At 32.9% G+C, this 17,689-nt stretch overlaps 2 protein-coding genes across 2 annotated transcripts; one reads left to right on the top strand and one right to left on the bottom strand.

The window, feature by feature from the left end:
* Positions 1-5,450: 5,450 nt before the first annotated feature.
* LOC127107476 (uncharacterized) lies at positions 5,451-12,804 on the top strand. Its single transcript, XM_051044760.1, has 4 exons — positions 5,451-5,576; positions 5,672-5,778; positions 6,440-6,474; positions 12,567-12,804. The coding sequence occupies exons 1-4, from the start codon at positions 5,574-5,576 to the stop codon at positions 12,632-12,634; spliced, it is 213 nt and encodes a 70-aa protein (XP_050900717.1). The 5' UTR covers positions 5,451-5,573; the 3' UTR covers positions 12,635-12,804.
* On the bottom strand, positions 12,754-16,939 carry LOC127107475 (bidirectional sugar transporter SWEET4). Its single transcript, XM_051044759.1, has 5 exons — positions 16,687-16,939; positions 16,543-16,579; positions 13,519-13,897; positions 13,319-13,438; positions 12,754-13,226 (listed from the first exon to the last, which is right to left on the bottom strand). The coding sequence occupies exons 1-5, from the start codon at positions 16,733-16,735 to the stop codon at positions 13,053-13,055; spliced, it is 759 nt and encodes a 252-aa protein (XP_050900716.1). The 5' UTR covers positions 16,736-16,939; the 3' UTR covers positions 12,754-13,052.
* Between the last annotated feature and the right edge of the window lie 750 nt (positions 16,940-17,689).

Genomic DNA, 17,689 nt, shown 5'->3' with positions numbered 1-17,689 from the left:
ATAATAAAACATAAAAAAACATATGAGATGAGAGATTAAAGAAGATAAAAAAAAGAACATAAGAGATGCGAGATTGAGAAGAAAAGTGCAATAAAAACGTAATTGGAAGAGAAAATAGTAACATAAAAGATAAAAAAGAAAGAACATAATAGATGATTTATTAGAGTAGAATAGGCGAGACCTACATGGAAAAGAAGATGAGAAGAATGTGTGATACTACTACGAGAGATTTAAGAAGGTTGAAATTGAAACCCTAAGTGTGATTAAGAGAAAATCGTTTGTAATTGTAAGGTTAAGGCATACTAGGCTTGAGGTTTGGGTTGGATATGGGATACGTGAACTTTGGGTTGTAACATAATGCGGTTTGGTTTGGTTTAGTTCGGTTTTCAAAATACAAACCGCAAACCAAACCAAACCGTGCGGTTTTATTAAAAAATGATCCAAACGAATCCGAATCAAATGCGGTTTTTTGCGGTTTCGGTTTGGTTTGGTTTGGTTTGCGGTTTTCTATTGGGTTGGTTTGGTTTTGAACACCCCTAGTCAAAAGTGTAAATGAGCTAATGTACATGATTCAAGAGACCTCCTATCATCCATATCACCAACATAGTCTGAATCAACATATATTACAATTGAAGGATCACCATATTCACTACTAAACATGGTACCATAACTCATGCTACCCTTCATGTACTCGAAAATCCACTTGAGACAGTTTCTCAATGACACTTTCATGGTTCGACGCTCTCCAGATTCTCCAACAAGTAGTATCAGATTCATGGTTAAGCTTAGTGAGAGAGTGGAAGTGTGATCCTAATATGGATCAAAATTAGTGATATGGGTGACTCACACTTGTGGGAGAGATTGTTGGGATTGAAATGTCTCATATTGACTAGAAATAAAGGAAATGTAAGGTATATAAGAGAGGTGATTCGTACTGCCTTAAAGTTTTTTGTGAATATATTATGTCAAAATCTCTTGAATCTTAAATATTTAGCTCATTGAGATTTTCGACGCTCCTTGAACTCCCTAACAAGTGGTATAAGAGCCATGATTCGACTCGGTGAAAAAGCGTAAGTGGAATTATAATATGGATCAATACTAGTCATGTGGCCGACTCACAACTATGGAGATATTGTTGGAATTTAAGTGTGAGTGGATAAGTCTCACATCGATTAGAAATGAAAAAAATATGAAATATATAAAATAGGTGAGCCATACCCTTATTGGTTTAAAATTTTTGAGTGAATATATAATGTCAAATACTATTTAAAATAAATAAATAAATAAATTTCAATTAAATTATTTGATTCAAAATTTTAAATTTCTTAATTTTTTTAATTACCCATTCAAACTTCAAAAGAATTTTTTTATAAAAATAAGTTTATTGAAAGCGACAATAGTAAGACTAAGAGCGAATTTAGTTTTTAAAAAAAATATATTTTTTTATATTTTTGAAAATGGATACAAAAATATTTTTTAAAGATATGATAAATTTTTATTATTTTTTTTATAAATTAAAAAATTAAATTAAACACATGTTATTGAAGATCAAAATATAGTCAAGATCATATATTTTTTTAAAGTTATATTTAAAAATAATCTTTATTAAAAACTATTTAAAATAAATTCAAAAATAAGTAATTTTTAAAAAAAAATTAAGTTTTAAAAGAAATTTCTCTAAAATGATGAAATATTTAAAATAATATTTTAAAAATAATTATTCGAACAAAATTTTATTTAGAGTTTTTATAAAAAAAAATTATAATTTTTTATATCAAAATATGTAACACTATAAAATCATTGAAAAAAAATTAAACTTTATCAAATAAAAAGATAGGCAATTAGTAAATGGTAGGGTCGTAAATGGTATAACATTGTCGTTGGGTCTACATGTTGTTGGATCTAAAATGTTGGACCATAAATTACAATTCCTTTCGGTGAGTGTACCGTCACACTTGAGGACGTCTACATGTTGTTGGATCTACGTATCGATGGTAAGGCCATAAATGGTAGAGTTAACCAGGATAACTCTGTGAAGACAAGCTTCCAACATGATTTTGATGAAGACAATATTTCAAACTCTCCATATCAAAAGAAGGAAAAAGAAGAATCTTATCAAAACTTTGTTCAAGACTTTCATGGATCAAGTTAAGGTATATGAAATTCTTGACATATACACTCTTAGTGCTCAAAGTTTTTTGATCATGCATTGTGTTTTCTTTAAAAACCTTTCTTGTAACGTCATTGTGGTTTTGGATGAAAATTAGGAAGATTGCATTTTTTAAAGGTGTTTTAACTTAGAAAAAAATTCACATTTTTTATGCACCAATCGATTGGTGTTATGTGTCAATCGATTGAGTGAAGTTTTTGTTTCTAAAAATTTCGTTTCATTTGTTGAGCCAATCGGTTGTTGCTTTGAAGCAATCGATTGATCCAAATTAAATTTTTCATTTTTTGCCTTATGTCAATCGATTGGTCTCCTGTGTCAATCGATTGATCCTGTGTAATTTTTGAAAAAACTGAAACATATTCTTTCATTCTTTACACCATTTCATCCTATCTTTTCATGGAAATATTCACATATTTTCACTAACATTTTTCAGACTTTTCTAACCATTGCCATGTTGTTTTGAAAAGATGTTTTCCCACTATAAATACTCTTCAAAACTTCATTATACACTCACCTCTTTCAATCAAATTATAAAATCTCTCTGCATATTTCTTTCAACATAATTTTCACACTAAGATACTTTTTGATATACATTTTCATATCATACTTTTCAAAAGTATCCTTGAGCACTTAGAGAACATTTTGTCTTGAACCTCCATATTGTGAAAGAGAAGAAGATTCTAATCATTTGATTAAATCTTGTCTATTGCAAAATATTTCTACTTATATAAATTACTCTATAAATTCCAAGGTATCAAAGATTGTTGGATTTTGGGTGTGGTTACTTATCATCCAGGATTGTTGGAGATAAGTTGCAAGAAAAGGAAGGATTGTTTTCTTTTCTTGTGAAATAAGTTTCAAGAGGATTGTTCTTGATAACTTTGTTAGAGACTTGTTTAGGAAGATCTAACTATAATAAAATCTCTTCATATTATAAGGGGACTAGAGTACTCTCGGGTTGTGAGGGGAATCAGTATAATTCCTGGTGTTCTTTATCTTCTGCAGTTTACTTCTTTCCTCGCCTAATCAATCCAGAAAAGAAAAGAACCATTTTGCATCAAATCAGGATAAAATTTCTAAAGTCCTAATTCACCCCCTTCTTAGGCTTATTCCTAACTTACAAACTCTATTTGCAATGAATTGTTGGGTGCCCCTTTATGTGACGACCAAGCTACGAGAGAGACTTCTGGTCAAGCTAAGGGTCAAGGTATTAACTTAAAATATCTCATACAATATCATGCGAGTATAACATTGACCGAAGAACCTACCGAGTATGAAAAAATAATTAAAGCTCGGTATTATATTATGATTTTATTCGGTAATTTTTTATTTCCCGAAAGTACAGGTAATACGGTAAATATTATGTATTTATTATTGCTACGAAACATAAATAAGGTAAGCACATATAGTTGGGGTTCAGCTGTTTTGGCCCATCTATATATTGCGTTGTGTAAAAATGCAAAAAAATACTTGTACGTTTTATCCATGCGCATATTTACTACAAGCATGAGATTGGTCAAGAATGTCGTCACTCGCCCCGGTAAACGAGAAGCCATTCATATTCCCTTTTGCAACAAAGTAAGTTTAAAACTTTACCATCTAATTATTAGACTTTATATTACAACTAACTTAACTAATATTTTTTCAAATGTTTTTGATTTAGGTGGTCAGTTAGAGGGATGAACTACAACAGGTGTCCGAAACACGCTGTAGTAGTCTATCATAATCTATTAGACCACATTGGGCCAGACGATGTAATACTCCAACACAACTCTATTTTGATTAAAAATAATTATCAAATTATTTATCATCTAATCAGGTCATATTCTTGTACAGTTTATCTGGAGACCATATCTAGGTCTTGATCATCAAGTTAACCATGGCGATGATGCAGTTTGGACAGAAAAACACCAATTATTCGATTCACTACTGTGGAGATGCACCAGAGTGACCGGGTAAAACTGCAATTCAGCATGCAACAACAAATTCCAGAACCTCCGGCGTGTTTGAGAGATTGACATCAACATATAGTCGATGCCCAATGAGATTATTCCGACTGAGGGACTTCACAAAAGAGATGTGTCGTCATTGGAGAAATTAACGACAACACATCTTAAACGAACCAGTCATACATGGTGCTAGACCAACTTAACAATATATGACATGGTTTAGGTCGGTTACAACGCCATAATTTGTGTATGAGCAAGGGATTTGATTATCCACGCCAACTAGCTTCGTCATCATACGCCCAACAACAAATCTCCGTCCAAGAACAATGTCTACCCACCCAAACCCAACGACCAACCTCACATGTGCGCCCTATCATATACACCTAACAACCAAACACCCAACCTCGTAACTCATTCATGTCACACATCCAACCTCAAAACCAAGAATCAAACCCTACCCACCAACAACCATACGCAGCCACCACAACAGTCTATAACCCAGATGGTTCATACAATTCATGTCATCGTAGCCCCCCACCAATGACCACCCAAACATCCCATCGCCACAACACCCAACCATTGTTTGACTATAGTACACCCTAGGAACCATTGATTAGTTTCCAAACCGATTCAATGTCCCAATTCGGGCAACCATACCGTCCATAATTCACCCAACCACAACGAATCAACTATGAGAACATGGACACCGAACTCAATTACGCAAGCGCCGTTGGTGAGAACCCCTGACTATTGGGAACAAATGATGACACATATATCAAATACCGCTGAACCTTCCACCGGACACTCACACCAGCCACCATTGGATCATGTCAGCACACAATGACCCCAAACGCCTTAGGAAAATCGTGGGAGACCTCGAAGGGAGACTAACGCACCTGAATGTTGAACATGGAGGCGTTTCAATCGGACGGGTCATTCAATTTCTTGTTAATTCCGTATAATTTTTTATTATAATATAAATATAATTTTTATTTTCAATATTTTTTTTTATTTGTAAAATTAAAATTAAGTTTTTTTTTAAAAAAAAATTTAAAGGTCCAAGCGCCACATGCATTAATGCATACATTATGTAGTGTATACATGCGCCAATCCATGTGACACCAATGCATGCATGCGCCAATCCATGTGGCACCTACATTGGTTTTGCATGCATGCGCTAAAAGCCTTGACGCCTCCTATGTATTTTAATTGTATGCATAAGTTAAAAATAGTGGTTATTTTGATATTTAAAAAAATAAATTATTTTGGAATTAAAATTGAAAATATTCATTATTTAAAAAAAAAATCAAAAGCGGTAATCACTTTGAAAAAAAAAACTTTATCAAATAAAAAGATTGGCAATATTTTTGCCTCGAAAAATCAAAGAAGTGATTAAAAATATAAGAAAGTTACCAGATCCGTGGCTTCACAAGTCAATTCCACACACCCAAAATATGGTACTATTTTATTTTCATTCTTATGACTCCGTCTTGTAATTCTAGTTTAGGGTTTATGTTGTTTCTGATTTTGTTTTCCCTTTCTTGCATTGCAGTCTGCACTTTTTAATTTTCACTCCTTTTTGACGGTTGTGTTGCTCGTCATCTCTACCTGCACCTTCCTCAAGATGCAGTTCCCTTCCATTCTTCAACAGAAAACTGGGTATGTAATCTATCATTACTCAATTCACATACAGTTCATTCATGTCTATGCTTTTGGTTTTTGATTATGAGGAATAGCGAGATCAATTTAACTGATTTATTCATGTTTTTATATACTACTTATGTAGAATTGAGACTGGAAATTAAGTGAATGATTTTTTACTTAAATTTAGAATTGTATAGAATGATTTTTTCAGATATTCACTTATTGAATTTGAAGCAATCGGTATTGAGTTAATTAAGGAATTTGATAAATTTTTGATGTAGGGATTTTTCCAAATATTTGCTTGTTATAGAATTGAAGCATTGCTGCCATATGATACTCAATTTATACTATCAGTTAAAGATTTAGCATTTTCCGAGTACAAAAAAGATCAAGTAACATAGGGGGAATGGATGTAGATTCTCTTTGAGGGGGGAGGATAATGGTTTGTATTAAGAAATGTGGTTGGGCCTAACTCAACTCTACAAAACCGGTTGGTAGAGTGAGGACCGCCCTCTATTCAGTCTCAATTTCTACCATGTTAAACGAGGATAATAGTTCAATTAAGCATCAATGAAGAGTCCTCTCATTTTGTCCCAATCTCTATTCAGTCTTAATTTGCTATTGCAGCTTGTTTATGATTTCAGATACTCATAAAGTCTTAACTGTTTCCATGCAGGTTTCGGGGATTCTTTTGGAAGGCTGCTAGAATAGGTTAGTCTTTCATACTTATGACTTTTTCTATAATCAGCAGCCAAATATATTTCTCAGTTTGCACAGGGTCTCAATGTTGTTCAAAGTGTGTTCTCTTTTGTTTTCCCATTAATAAACAGGCACAACCCCACACTAATACTTTTGTTGCACAAAAATAAGATGCTGGTGTTCAATGACTAAATTGTTTTATAGGTGGTTTGATTAGATTGGGTAAACTGAAAATTTCCCCATGAGTACATAGATAGACCCTAGATATAACTTGTAAAAAAGCCAATGCTGAAGATCTATCATTTATAGCCTGATAAAATGAAAAATATAGACAAGTAATGAAATTTGTAATGTAGGTTATTTGAAAATTATGTGCTCTAAATCATTTAAATCAAATTTTGTGTAGTGATTATGAAATCTGGAAGGTTTTTATGTTTAGTGGATGAAGTGGATTGTTTTTTTAAAGAGCTTTTAATTGGTTGCTTTGATCCATCCACTTCTAAATACATATACTTGCACAGTAATTTGGTGATGCAATGATTTTTGAACTTTTGAATACAAAATGGTGAGAAACTCAAAGTGATAGACACCTTGATCACTGCCTTTTTCTGTAAATATTTCACCACTATAGATAACTTTTTTTGATGAAAAGAACAAGACATTGTCATAAGATCAACACCCTCCAAACCCATGCAAGAACATTTGAAACCAAACTCAAGATTCCACCAAAGATCAATTGGGCATAGAAAAATCGTAAATCGTGGGATTGTAACACGGATAGTAAGATCCCACCAAATAGAAAAAATTATATCATAACTAAGATACCTTAAACTAAAATTTCATTTAAGTCACAAGCTCTCATAGTCTCAAATATAAAACTTATTCCTATTATCACCATCTAAAAACATCTAAAAATTGAATTTAAAAAATCATCCAAGGCATTGATTGGATTTTATCCAACATCTTCTGGACAATCTTCAGCTCCTACGCCATCAAATACTTCATCAAAGTTTTGAATCTTCAACTCATCTTGAGGGGGCAGCAGCTGCAATGCAACTCCTTGCTCTCCTTCATTTTGAGTGTCTAATTCCAAATCTTCATTTTCTATGTGAAATCTAAAATGTCATTCTCAAATGTTCCTTTATCATTCGCCACAATCCATTCATCATCAGATTCAAGATCGTCAAGTTTATTTTCAACCTACTTTCTTGTTTGCTTCTTCTTGGCCAATTTGGAGTTTGTCATCACAAGACAACTTCACTCATTGTCTTTTGTTTCAAACAATTTCTTCTCCTTGTGTGGGCCTAATAGATACTCCATCTAGAATAAAATATAAGAAAATGGTATTTTAAAAGTTGATGAATGCCATCTTTTTTTTTGAAACATCAAATTATATTAATAGGATTCAATTCCAACATAAGGTGCGCTAGAATTGAGCAAAATATTACACTAACAAACCGACCCAATTTCCCTTAAGCCCAAAAGCAACCACAAAAAGATGAATATGAAGAGAAAACAGCAGAAAAACAGAAGCAGTTGCTGCCACAGAAAAACAACAGCAGTTTCTACTGCTAAAAGAGCAACAGCATGGCAGAAAAATTAGGAAAGAGGTAGCCGATGCCTCCAGACAAAAAAGCCAGTCCCATCTGTGAGCAAATTCTTTACTTTGAATAAGTTTTGAATGATAGCAAGATGTGTGATACTCCCCCTGAGTTTGTGCATATCTGTCAACATCTGCATTTCTCCCCCTTTGTCAACATCAAAAAGAAGAAAAAAACAGTTTTATCAAGGCAACATGTTGTAGCAGGACACAGCAAAAATGATAAAGAAGCTAACAATCACAAAGAAGGAAGCTTAAAAAGTAAAGAATCACTCACAAAGAATGACAAATAAGGGCAATAACACCAGAAGTAAGCAGAAGGAAATAAGCATTTAACTAGTAGAAAGTATTTAAAAATTACATAAGCCAAGACATATAAGGTGCAACTAATCTGAAAAGAAAAAAACTCAAGCAACATGCAATGAAATGCAGTGAAATGAAATGATGATGGTTTAATGTGGATTATAGCCACCACAGGACTCCTCATCATCTCTATCAGGATCTCTGAAGCTTGGCGGAGGCGGAGGAGGAGGCATTGCATCTGGATTGTGGCCCATGAAGGTGTAGTGCCTGAACCGGTCCTGAACTTCAACACTTCTGAATCTGTCCATAATACCAGGATTGGCACGGCAGTCGTCCATAAAACCAGACATTTCATTGTAGAAGACTTGGTGCCACTTAACCAAGTCCGTGTGCCAAGAGTGTTGGTTATGGTACATCCGTGTATGATCGTCATGCCACTCACGATGCTCCTTATGCCACTCACTTTGTTGTACATGCCAAGACCTTATGCCACTCACTTTGTTGTACATGCCAAGACCGTGCCTCTTCATGACGTTCTTGGTTGGCAAGCTCCATTTGTTGAAGCATTTGAGTTAGGTGCGCAGTAGGTGTTGAAGATGAAGCACCGCCGGAGAACGGAGGAACCGTTGGTTCAGGTACATAGTTGGTTGGAGACCACCTTTGTGGCACCCAATCACCCCAACCAGCATTGTCATCAGCTGCAGGCACATCTGCTTCGTTCACATCATGCATTTCTTCATCAGGTTGGTCTTCAACTACATGAGTTCGTTCAGAAGGCACATCAAAATTATAGATCCTTGTTTTGGATTTCCTTTCAAAGAAATAGAAACATTGACGTTCCTTGTCCCACCGATATCCCATATGAGATAAAGTGGAAGAGTCAAACTCTTGAGCAGCAGATGGTGATATGAGAGGAACTAAAGGGATTGCAACATTCCAGAACGTAAGAATTTTCATGCGTCTCTTTTTCGTGCGTAACAGTGCCAAGAATGTTGCTCTTGGTTATGCGTCTCAAAGAGCAACATTCTTGGCACTGTTACGCACGAAAAAGAGACGCATGAAAATTCTTACGTTCTGGAATGTTGCAATCCCTTTAGTTCCTCTCATATCACCATCTGCTGCTCAAGAGTTTGACTCTTCCACTTTATCTCATATGGGATATCGGTGGGACAAGGAACGTCAATGTTTCTATTTCTTTGAAAGGAAATCCAAAACAAGGATCTATAATTTTGATGTGCCATCTGAACGAATTCATGTAGTTGAAGACCAACCTGATGAAGAAATGCATGATGTGAACGAAGCAGATGTGCCTGCAGCTGATGACAATGCTGGTTGGGGTGATTGGGTGCCACAAAGGTGGTCTCCAACCAACTATGTACCTGAACCAACGGTTCCTCCGTTTTCCGGCGGTGCTTCATCTTCAACACCTACTGCGCACCTAACTCAAATGCTTCAACAAATGGAGCTTGCCAACCAAGAACGTCATGAAGAGGCACGGTCTTGGCATGTACAACAAAGTGAGTGGCATAAGGAGCATCGTGAGTGGCATGACGATCATACACGGATGTACCATAACCAACACTCTTGGCACACGGACTTGGTTAAGTGGCACCAAGTCTTCTACAATGAAATGTCTGGTTTTATGGACGACTGCCGTGCCAATCCTGGTATTATGGACAGATTCAGAAGTGTTGAAGTTCAGGACCGGTTCAGGCACTACACCTTCATGGGCCACAATCCAGATGCAATGCCTCCTCCTCCGCCTCCGCCAAGCTTCAGAGATCCTGATAGAGATGACGGGGAGTCCTGTGGTGGCTATAATCCATATTAAACCATCATCATTTCATTTCACTGCATTTCATTGCATGTTGCTTGAGTTTTTTTCTTTTCAGATTAGTTGCACCTTATATGTTTTGGCTTATGTAATTTTTAAATACTTTCTACTAGTTAAATGCTTATTTCCTTCTGCTTACTTCTGGTGTTATTGCCCTTATTTGTCATTCTTTGTGAGTGATTCTTTACTTTTTAAGCTTCCTTCTTTGTGATTGTTAGCTTCTTTATCATTTTTGCTGTGTCCTGCTACAACATGTTGCCTTGATAAAACTGTTTTTTTCTTCTTTTTGATGTTGACAAAGGGGGAGAAATGCAGATGTTGACAGATATGCACAAACTCAGGGGGAGTATCACACATCTTGCTAAAAATTTGCCATCATAAAAAAGAGGGAGTTTGTGAGCAAATTCTTTACTTTGAATAAGTTTTGAATGATAGCAAATTGTGTGATCATTGTCTAATTGTTGGTTGTGCATTATTTTACATGTTTCATTTGTGTTTTTAGCCTATACTATTGTTTCGTGTCTATACATAAAGATCCACATTGATACATTTCTTAAAAGAACTCATAAAAACTGTTTTGTGTCAGTATGTATCGATACATGTTCATCTGCATCGATACATAAATTTGTTTTAAATCACAAAACGTTTTTGCTTTAGTATGTATCGATCCATACGAGCCTTGTATCGATACATGCTTAGTTAAAATGTTCTATGTATCGATACATACGAGCTTTGTATCGATACATGCTTAGTTAAAATGTTCTATGTATCGATACATACGAGCTTTATATCGATACATACGAGCTTTGTATCGATACATGCTTAGTTAAAATGTTCTATGTATCGATACATACGAGCTTTGTATCGATACATGCTTGTATTAATTCTCTAAAATTAATCAAAGCTACAGTATGTATCGATGCATAATCTTTTGTATCAATACATAATTCTGTTTTGTCTACTAACAACTTCTGTCTTTCACATATAAGAAGTATTTTGACAGCAAAGTTAAAAAGCACGAATTCACAAGTGAAAAACAGTTGTAACACAAATCAAAGGAGTGTGTAGCAGCAATTGTTTGAGCAGTTAGAAACCTGAAATAGACTTCATATTCTTCATCTTCTCAATCTCTTTTCTTCAAGAACATCAACACATAATCATTCTTGTTCTTTGGATTAAAGGATCAACGAGATAACGTTCAGTGGAACGATCAAGGATCTAGCTGAGGTGTTCAGTGGAACGATCGAGGATCTAGCTGAGTTGAAGGTTGAAGGGGGTTTCGAGGAAAAACCAAATGGTTTGTCCTTCAAGAACTGGAGTGTTCTTGCGGGTTTGTTAGTCACCTTTGCAGAACAGATTCAGCCGTAGCGTAGGGTTTGGAAATTGGGTAATTTCGCAAACAGGTCGTGGAACCGGTGAATTGTTTGCAATTTCTTGTAGGAAATTCTTGATCGAGCTCAGATCAAGTGGAGGTTTTATACAAGAAGAAGATCTTGGGATTTAGATTTCTGTCTTTGTATTGTAACCTTGTATCAACGAATTCGGCATTATTGATAATAACAGTTCTCAATTTCATTTGAAATTGAGAGGGAGACGTACCCACACGCGAGGACGACAGTGGGGAACTTCCTTACCAAATCTCTGCGTATCGTATTCTTTCCTTATCTCTCTTTACGTTTTCAACAATTTTGTGATTTCAGTTGGTGTATTGTGGCTGTACATTTCGTGATACAATAGTGGCAAGAAAACTTATTTATCTAAACTCCACCATTGTTCATCATTGATCACATACACACCAAATGTTTGACAAAACTGTCAGCTGAGTTTTATTCATTGGAAATTAGAATTTAGTGATAAGTGCATTTGATTTGATAATATTTTGGTGTTAATAATCTCTATCGTTCTAATTCAAATCCAACAATAAATTCGCGTGTCCGGTTTTCTAGTAGCGGTTCAGATTAGACGGAAGTCGATTCGGGACTGTAATTTTCCGCTAAATTTCAATAACTCTGATAAGATTTTTTAAATCCGTTTATTTAAAAGAGGTGATCTATTCACCCCCTCTCGATCACTAGCCACACCGTCTAACACCATCTCCTGCAAACATAGCCCCACAGGACAACAAATGCAAACACAATCCATATAAGATGGACCAATTTGCCAAACAGAATCCCTGTCCCAAGAGGAGAATTGCATGCTATACAAGTCGTTGAAAAATGCTGTCTAAAATTTTGACAACGTATATCAACTTTTTAAATATCATTTTTGTTTATATTTCATTCTTGAAGGAGTACTAATGGAGTTTGTATGGAAGATGTTGGTTATGATCACAATTCCATGATGATTTATTTACATGTTATTGCGCAGGTGAGCGTTTAAGCCCGTGGGTGGCCATCGGATTTTTATCAATGGGTGTATCAATTCTATTCTTCTAAAAAGGGGTTTCTTTGTAAAATTTGAAGCTGTTCTGACTCAATGTTCATTACATTTGATTGGTTATTTCATGTGTTATCTGTGTACATTTCAATTTAATTAGATTTGCAAACTATAAAAATAACAACAATTAATACTCTGAAATTAATGAAAAAGACATTTAGAAGTTACAGTTCTGGTGGATTGAATGTGATATATGATTACATTTCTCAGACCAGAAGATGCAAGAGGAAGGTATGCAATTTATAGACTTCAGACATTGTTTTAGGTAATGATGGCATTGCATCTTTAAAAACAAAACATGCCAACAAGGTTGGAAAACAAAAGAGGATAAAGTAACATTAATTCAGTACTATTAATGATGAAATGGAAGGTTAGACGAGTCTATCAACCATCCATATTAGTATCAATCCATTATGATCAGTGATTTGTCTTGGATCGTTGGTCACCATTGCCAACCACAACCTGCGACAGGTTCACCTCTGCTGTCTTGTTGGCTTTTCTTTCAGCTATCTGCTTCATCGTCGATTTGTAATAGGTTGCATATAGAATCAGCTGAACCACCGAAAACAATGTCCCAATCCCATTTGGCACCTGATAATCAAGAACAATGGTAACAGGTCATTCGATTGCCTCTTGTCGATTTTGTTATATAGTAAAAATATATGGAATTAAATTTGTTTTACAGTGATGAATGCGTCGAATTGAATGAGAGCATAAGTGGTCCATGCGACGCCATTTCCAAAGGAAGCAAGAGATATAGAGAGCGGCATGTACTCAACGCTTTTAGTCACAATCACCAATTTCTGCACCGCAATTTTATAAACACTTGACATCAAAAACCAAATATTCAAATAAGAGTTTCTTCGATTTGACGATTACTTACCATGACAGCTAAAGGTGCAGCATACATCATAATGTTGAAGACAATGCAGGTGGTACCAACAATGGCCGATCGTTTCTTTGCAGAGTGAACAAGAATCAATGTGACGAACGCAAGAACTCCGATGAAAAGGAGTTCTACCACTAGCCACATAAGAACCTTGAGCCTTTTGTTGCGGCTAGAGTAAATTATGAAGAGCGTCACATATACGATCTCGACCACAGAACCCGAGCCGTTGATGGTCAGCACTAACACGTTGTCCGGGTTCACCATGGGTAGACCATATAGTGTCCACACCATGCAGTTCACAAGTGTTGCTAAGTATGGTGCTGGTGAAAATTGCTCAACTGATCCTTTCTTCCATATCTCATAAAATGTTGGCCTGATTATATACATTTCAATTCAATTAAAAATAAGGAATTCTTGCCCCAACATGACATTACAAGCTCAATCAATGAAAACAAACTAAGATATGTTAAAATTTAAATGAAAAATTTATTTAAATTATACTATAATGTTTCCTTAAATTTGTCATGACTTATAGATTTACTGTCTTTGTACAAGAATAATTGATTACTTAGAGACTGTAAAGGGAGGTGAGTTGCCTTCAACTGGCCTGTTCAAAAATAGGAGAGCTAAGGACTGGTTGGTTCAGTTTCTAAATTTAGTTGGTAGACACATTGGTAGGTCACCTTAATTATTTGAATAAATAAGTGAAAGTTGAAAAACTTCAAAAGTGAAATAAAAAATATGACTAAGAATATAAATTAATATAAAGGTCCATTTTTTTTTATCGTTAAAAAAATGGTAATAACTATTAGAAAATCGTGAATATTAAAATTTGAATTCTGGTGATGACGTCTAATTTAATAATGTCGATTTTTGTTACTGATTAGGAATACTAAAATTTAAATTTTGATGATGACGTCTAACCTAATAACGTCAATTTTTATCATTTATTAAAAACGTAGACATAATTATAAATATTATGATTCAAATTTTGGTGATAACATTTAATCTAACAATATCCGATATATATCACTTGAGTTAAGATTTACTTTTAAGCATCACCTTGGAAGTTTGTACATACTAAAAATATGTTGAATTAACACCGTAAATAGTTATAAATTTAAATTCAATTAGGTGGGTGCCAAGATTCTATCAACTTGCACACACTAAACAAAAGAAAGAAACAAATTGTTACTAAAAATATCAAACACAAAGTCAAGTACTTTACCATTCCTAGCTATATTACTCTTTAGCCAAATTTGTTTTTTTTTTTGTGTGGATAAACTTGATTGAAGTTAATTCAAATATGTGATCAATAAAATTTATGGAAAATAATAATAATAATTCAATGTAGAATATAATAAAGTTAATGAAATAAGTAGTACTCCAATTTTAATGGTATTCATTCATTTCAACTATTTTTAGGGAGACATAATATGAATAGTACTATAAGTAATTCCTATTTTAGTATTTCAACCCCTTTCTATCACATGGGTAAATTAATACTGTTTTGATTTTATAGCAGAGTATGAAAAAAAAAGAGGTCTAAGATGAGAATCTCTAATTTATTTTGATATTATATTTTAGAATTTTAGAAAAATCATACTTAACATAAAAAAGTATCGTTTTATTTTTCTCTATATTTCTGAAATAAATAAATTATTTTTTTTAATTAAAAAAGTATCGTTTTATTTTTCTCTATATTTCTGAAATAAATAAGTTACTTTTTTTAATTAGATAAAGCAAATAAAAGAGAGAGATGAATTATTTAAACTTGTCTTAAAAAAGAAAAAGAACATAATAATTTCTTCTGCACCAGCACCAGAAGGATTTAATTTTGCTTCATAATAGATTGTTGAATAAATGCAAAGAATATCATAAGAGGTGCAAGCTCATCACATTTTAGCCAATAAAATGACACGTCACAACTTTACTATATTACTCCACCTCTAAATATAATATTAAAAATTTATCCAATTAAGACAAATCAATTGGTAGAGGAACATTAGATGTATAATTCGATATTCTACTTTATAGAATAAATTTTAATCACTAAATAAAAATTTAAAATTTAAAATTTTAATCGTAGTTATAATTTAATATTCTGTCTGTCCCTTAATATAAGGGTGTGTCTTACTATTATTTTTTTACCACAAAAGTATTAATGAAATTAGCATGTAGTTTTATATGAACATCTTTTTTTTAAGAGAATATGCATATCTTCTTAGAAGACTCTATGTATGTTGATGACTACCATAATTTTAATTTTTTATACTATAAGATAAAGTAGTAAGATAAAGTAATATTATTAATTAATAAATAATATCTTTGAAAAATAAATAGATATTAGTATCTAGTATTATGAAATCATATTTATTTAGACAATTTTTTAAAGGGGTATATAATTAAGATGTTGATATTTTTTTTATAAAATTAAAATAAAATATATTAGGAGATAATTAATTTTTATTCTCATTAAAGTGAGATATACCATGCCTTTAAAAAATTGTGGGTCAGTTAAACCTAACTAATACCTAACCATGTGTACTAATTAATTATGTCAACAATTTCTTTTAATACAATTAGTTATGGAAAATATAAAATTATAATTTTTTAAAACTTTTCTCTTAAAAGAATATGTTAATATAAAAAACTTCAGTTGAATAAATAAATCAACAATATTTTTTTTAAATTCAAAAAAAATAAAATACACATTTTAGAAATAATATTTCTATATGTAATCAACTAACATGTGTTGTTAAAATATATATTAACACATTTTTAATAAATAAATTCAGTTGTTAGCTATACAAAAGGACATTGTAAATATGCGACAAAATTTTGATCATTAATCTATTGTATAAAAATAAAATTTGAAATTACTATTAAAAAACAAGAAAAAAAATAATTTATGTATTTGGTAAAAAATTAAAATTTAACAAAAAAATGTCTATTTATATAATTTACAAAGAGAAACTGCAAGTATAAAAAACAAGAAGAGAGAAAGATGAAGCTTACACTGGTGACAAGAACAAGAAGCCAGAGATGATATTTCCTGAAGTTATGAAAGTTGAAAAGACAAAGATCCATAAGAATTAAGAATACTATATATGTTGATAAATATAAATTCTTTTGGTGTAGAAACTAAGAGACTTAACCAACCTATAATACCAACAACTGTTCGAGCAATATGTGCTTCTGCTGCAGTCATGATTCAAAAGTGATTATAAGTGATGATGATGAAGTATGAAATGTGAGAAAGAGGAATGGTAATGAAGGTATATATATATAGAGCTAGGTGATGAAGGTAAATGAAATTTGGTGTTATGTGATGATGATGATGATGATGATGAGGAAGAATCAGGTTGATCATATGCATGACATGTATTTTTGGGTTGTGTGAGTGAGTGAATATTAGTGCTTCTTAAATAGTGCAAACATAACATACTCTCTGGCATTAGTCACTCTCTAACTCAGATATTCTTAGACCCTACTTCACCAAGATTAGAAAGCGACTCAATTTGATTAAACATGGAATTGTATTCATTTTTATGTCAACAAATCTATTTCCCATATTATATGTATAGCCTAAATTCATCCTAAACTTCTTTAACTTGTGTATTTTTAATTAATTAATTCTTTAGGTTTTTTTAACAAGTTATTTTAGTCTAAAAATGTACCTACTTCATCTTTTGAATATATTTTAGTTACAATTTTTTTGGACTTATTTAGTAATATTGTATTTTTATTCATCTGATTCTATGATTACCTTATAAAAATGTGAAGAGCTTAATTTATCACTAAACTTTCAAAGAATTTATGCATATTGATTGATATAGAGAAAATAACAAAATATAGATGAATTATAGAACTTGATGATCACATCTTTGGAGATTTAAGACTAGATCTTCTATTTTTAGTGATCTTTCGTCTACAATATGCGGATGACATTTTAATTTTGGCCGAGATTTTAGTCGAGAATTTTTTATTATTAAATCCATCCTCGAGTCTTTGAACTTGTCTATGAACTTTGTGTTAATTTTGCTAAGGGTACTTTTATTGAAGTCAATGTTAGTCTTGACTTATGGCTATGATGAAAGGTTTCCTCTGCTGTAAACTACATTCCATCCCCTTCAAATATCTTGACCTTTCGATGAGTGTGAAT

The sequence above is a fragment of the Lathyrus oleraceus genome, chromosome 7 (assembly GCF_024323335.1).
Source record: "Lathyrus oleraceus cultivar Zhongwan6 chromosome 7, CAAS_Psat_ZW6_1.0, whole genome shotgun sequence".
Classification (NCBI taxonomy): Eukaryota; Viridiplantae; Streptophyta; class Magnoliopsida; order Fabales; family Fabaceae; genus Lathyrus; species Lathyrus oleraceus.
This window is presented reverse-complemented; position numbering and strand designations above follow the sequence as displayed.

Coding starts and splice junctions, on each gene's coding strand:
- LOC127107475 (XM_051044759.1), bottom strand. CDS start 16,735: ATGACTGCAGCAGAAGCACATATTGCTCGAACAGTTGTTGGTATTATA. Junction 13,439..13,518: donor CTGCACCTTTAGCTGTCATG/GTAAGTAATCGT, acceptor ATTGCGGTGCAG/AAATTGGTGATTGTGACTAA. Junction 13,227..13,318: donor AATTCGACGCATTCATCACT/GTAAAACAAATT, acceptor CTTGATTATCAG/GTGCCAAATGGGATTGGGAC.
- LOC127107476 (XM_051044760.1), top strand. Junction 5,779..6,439: donor ATTCTTCAACAGAAAACTGG/GTATGTAATCTA, acceptor GTTTCCATGCAG/GTTTCGGGGATTCTTTTGGA. Junction 6,475..12,566: donor TTGGAAGGCTGCTAGAATAG/GTTAGTCTTTCA, acceptor GTTATTGCGCAG/GTGAGCGTTTAAGCCCGTGG.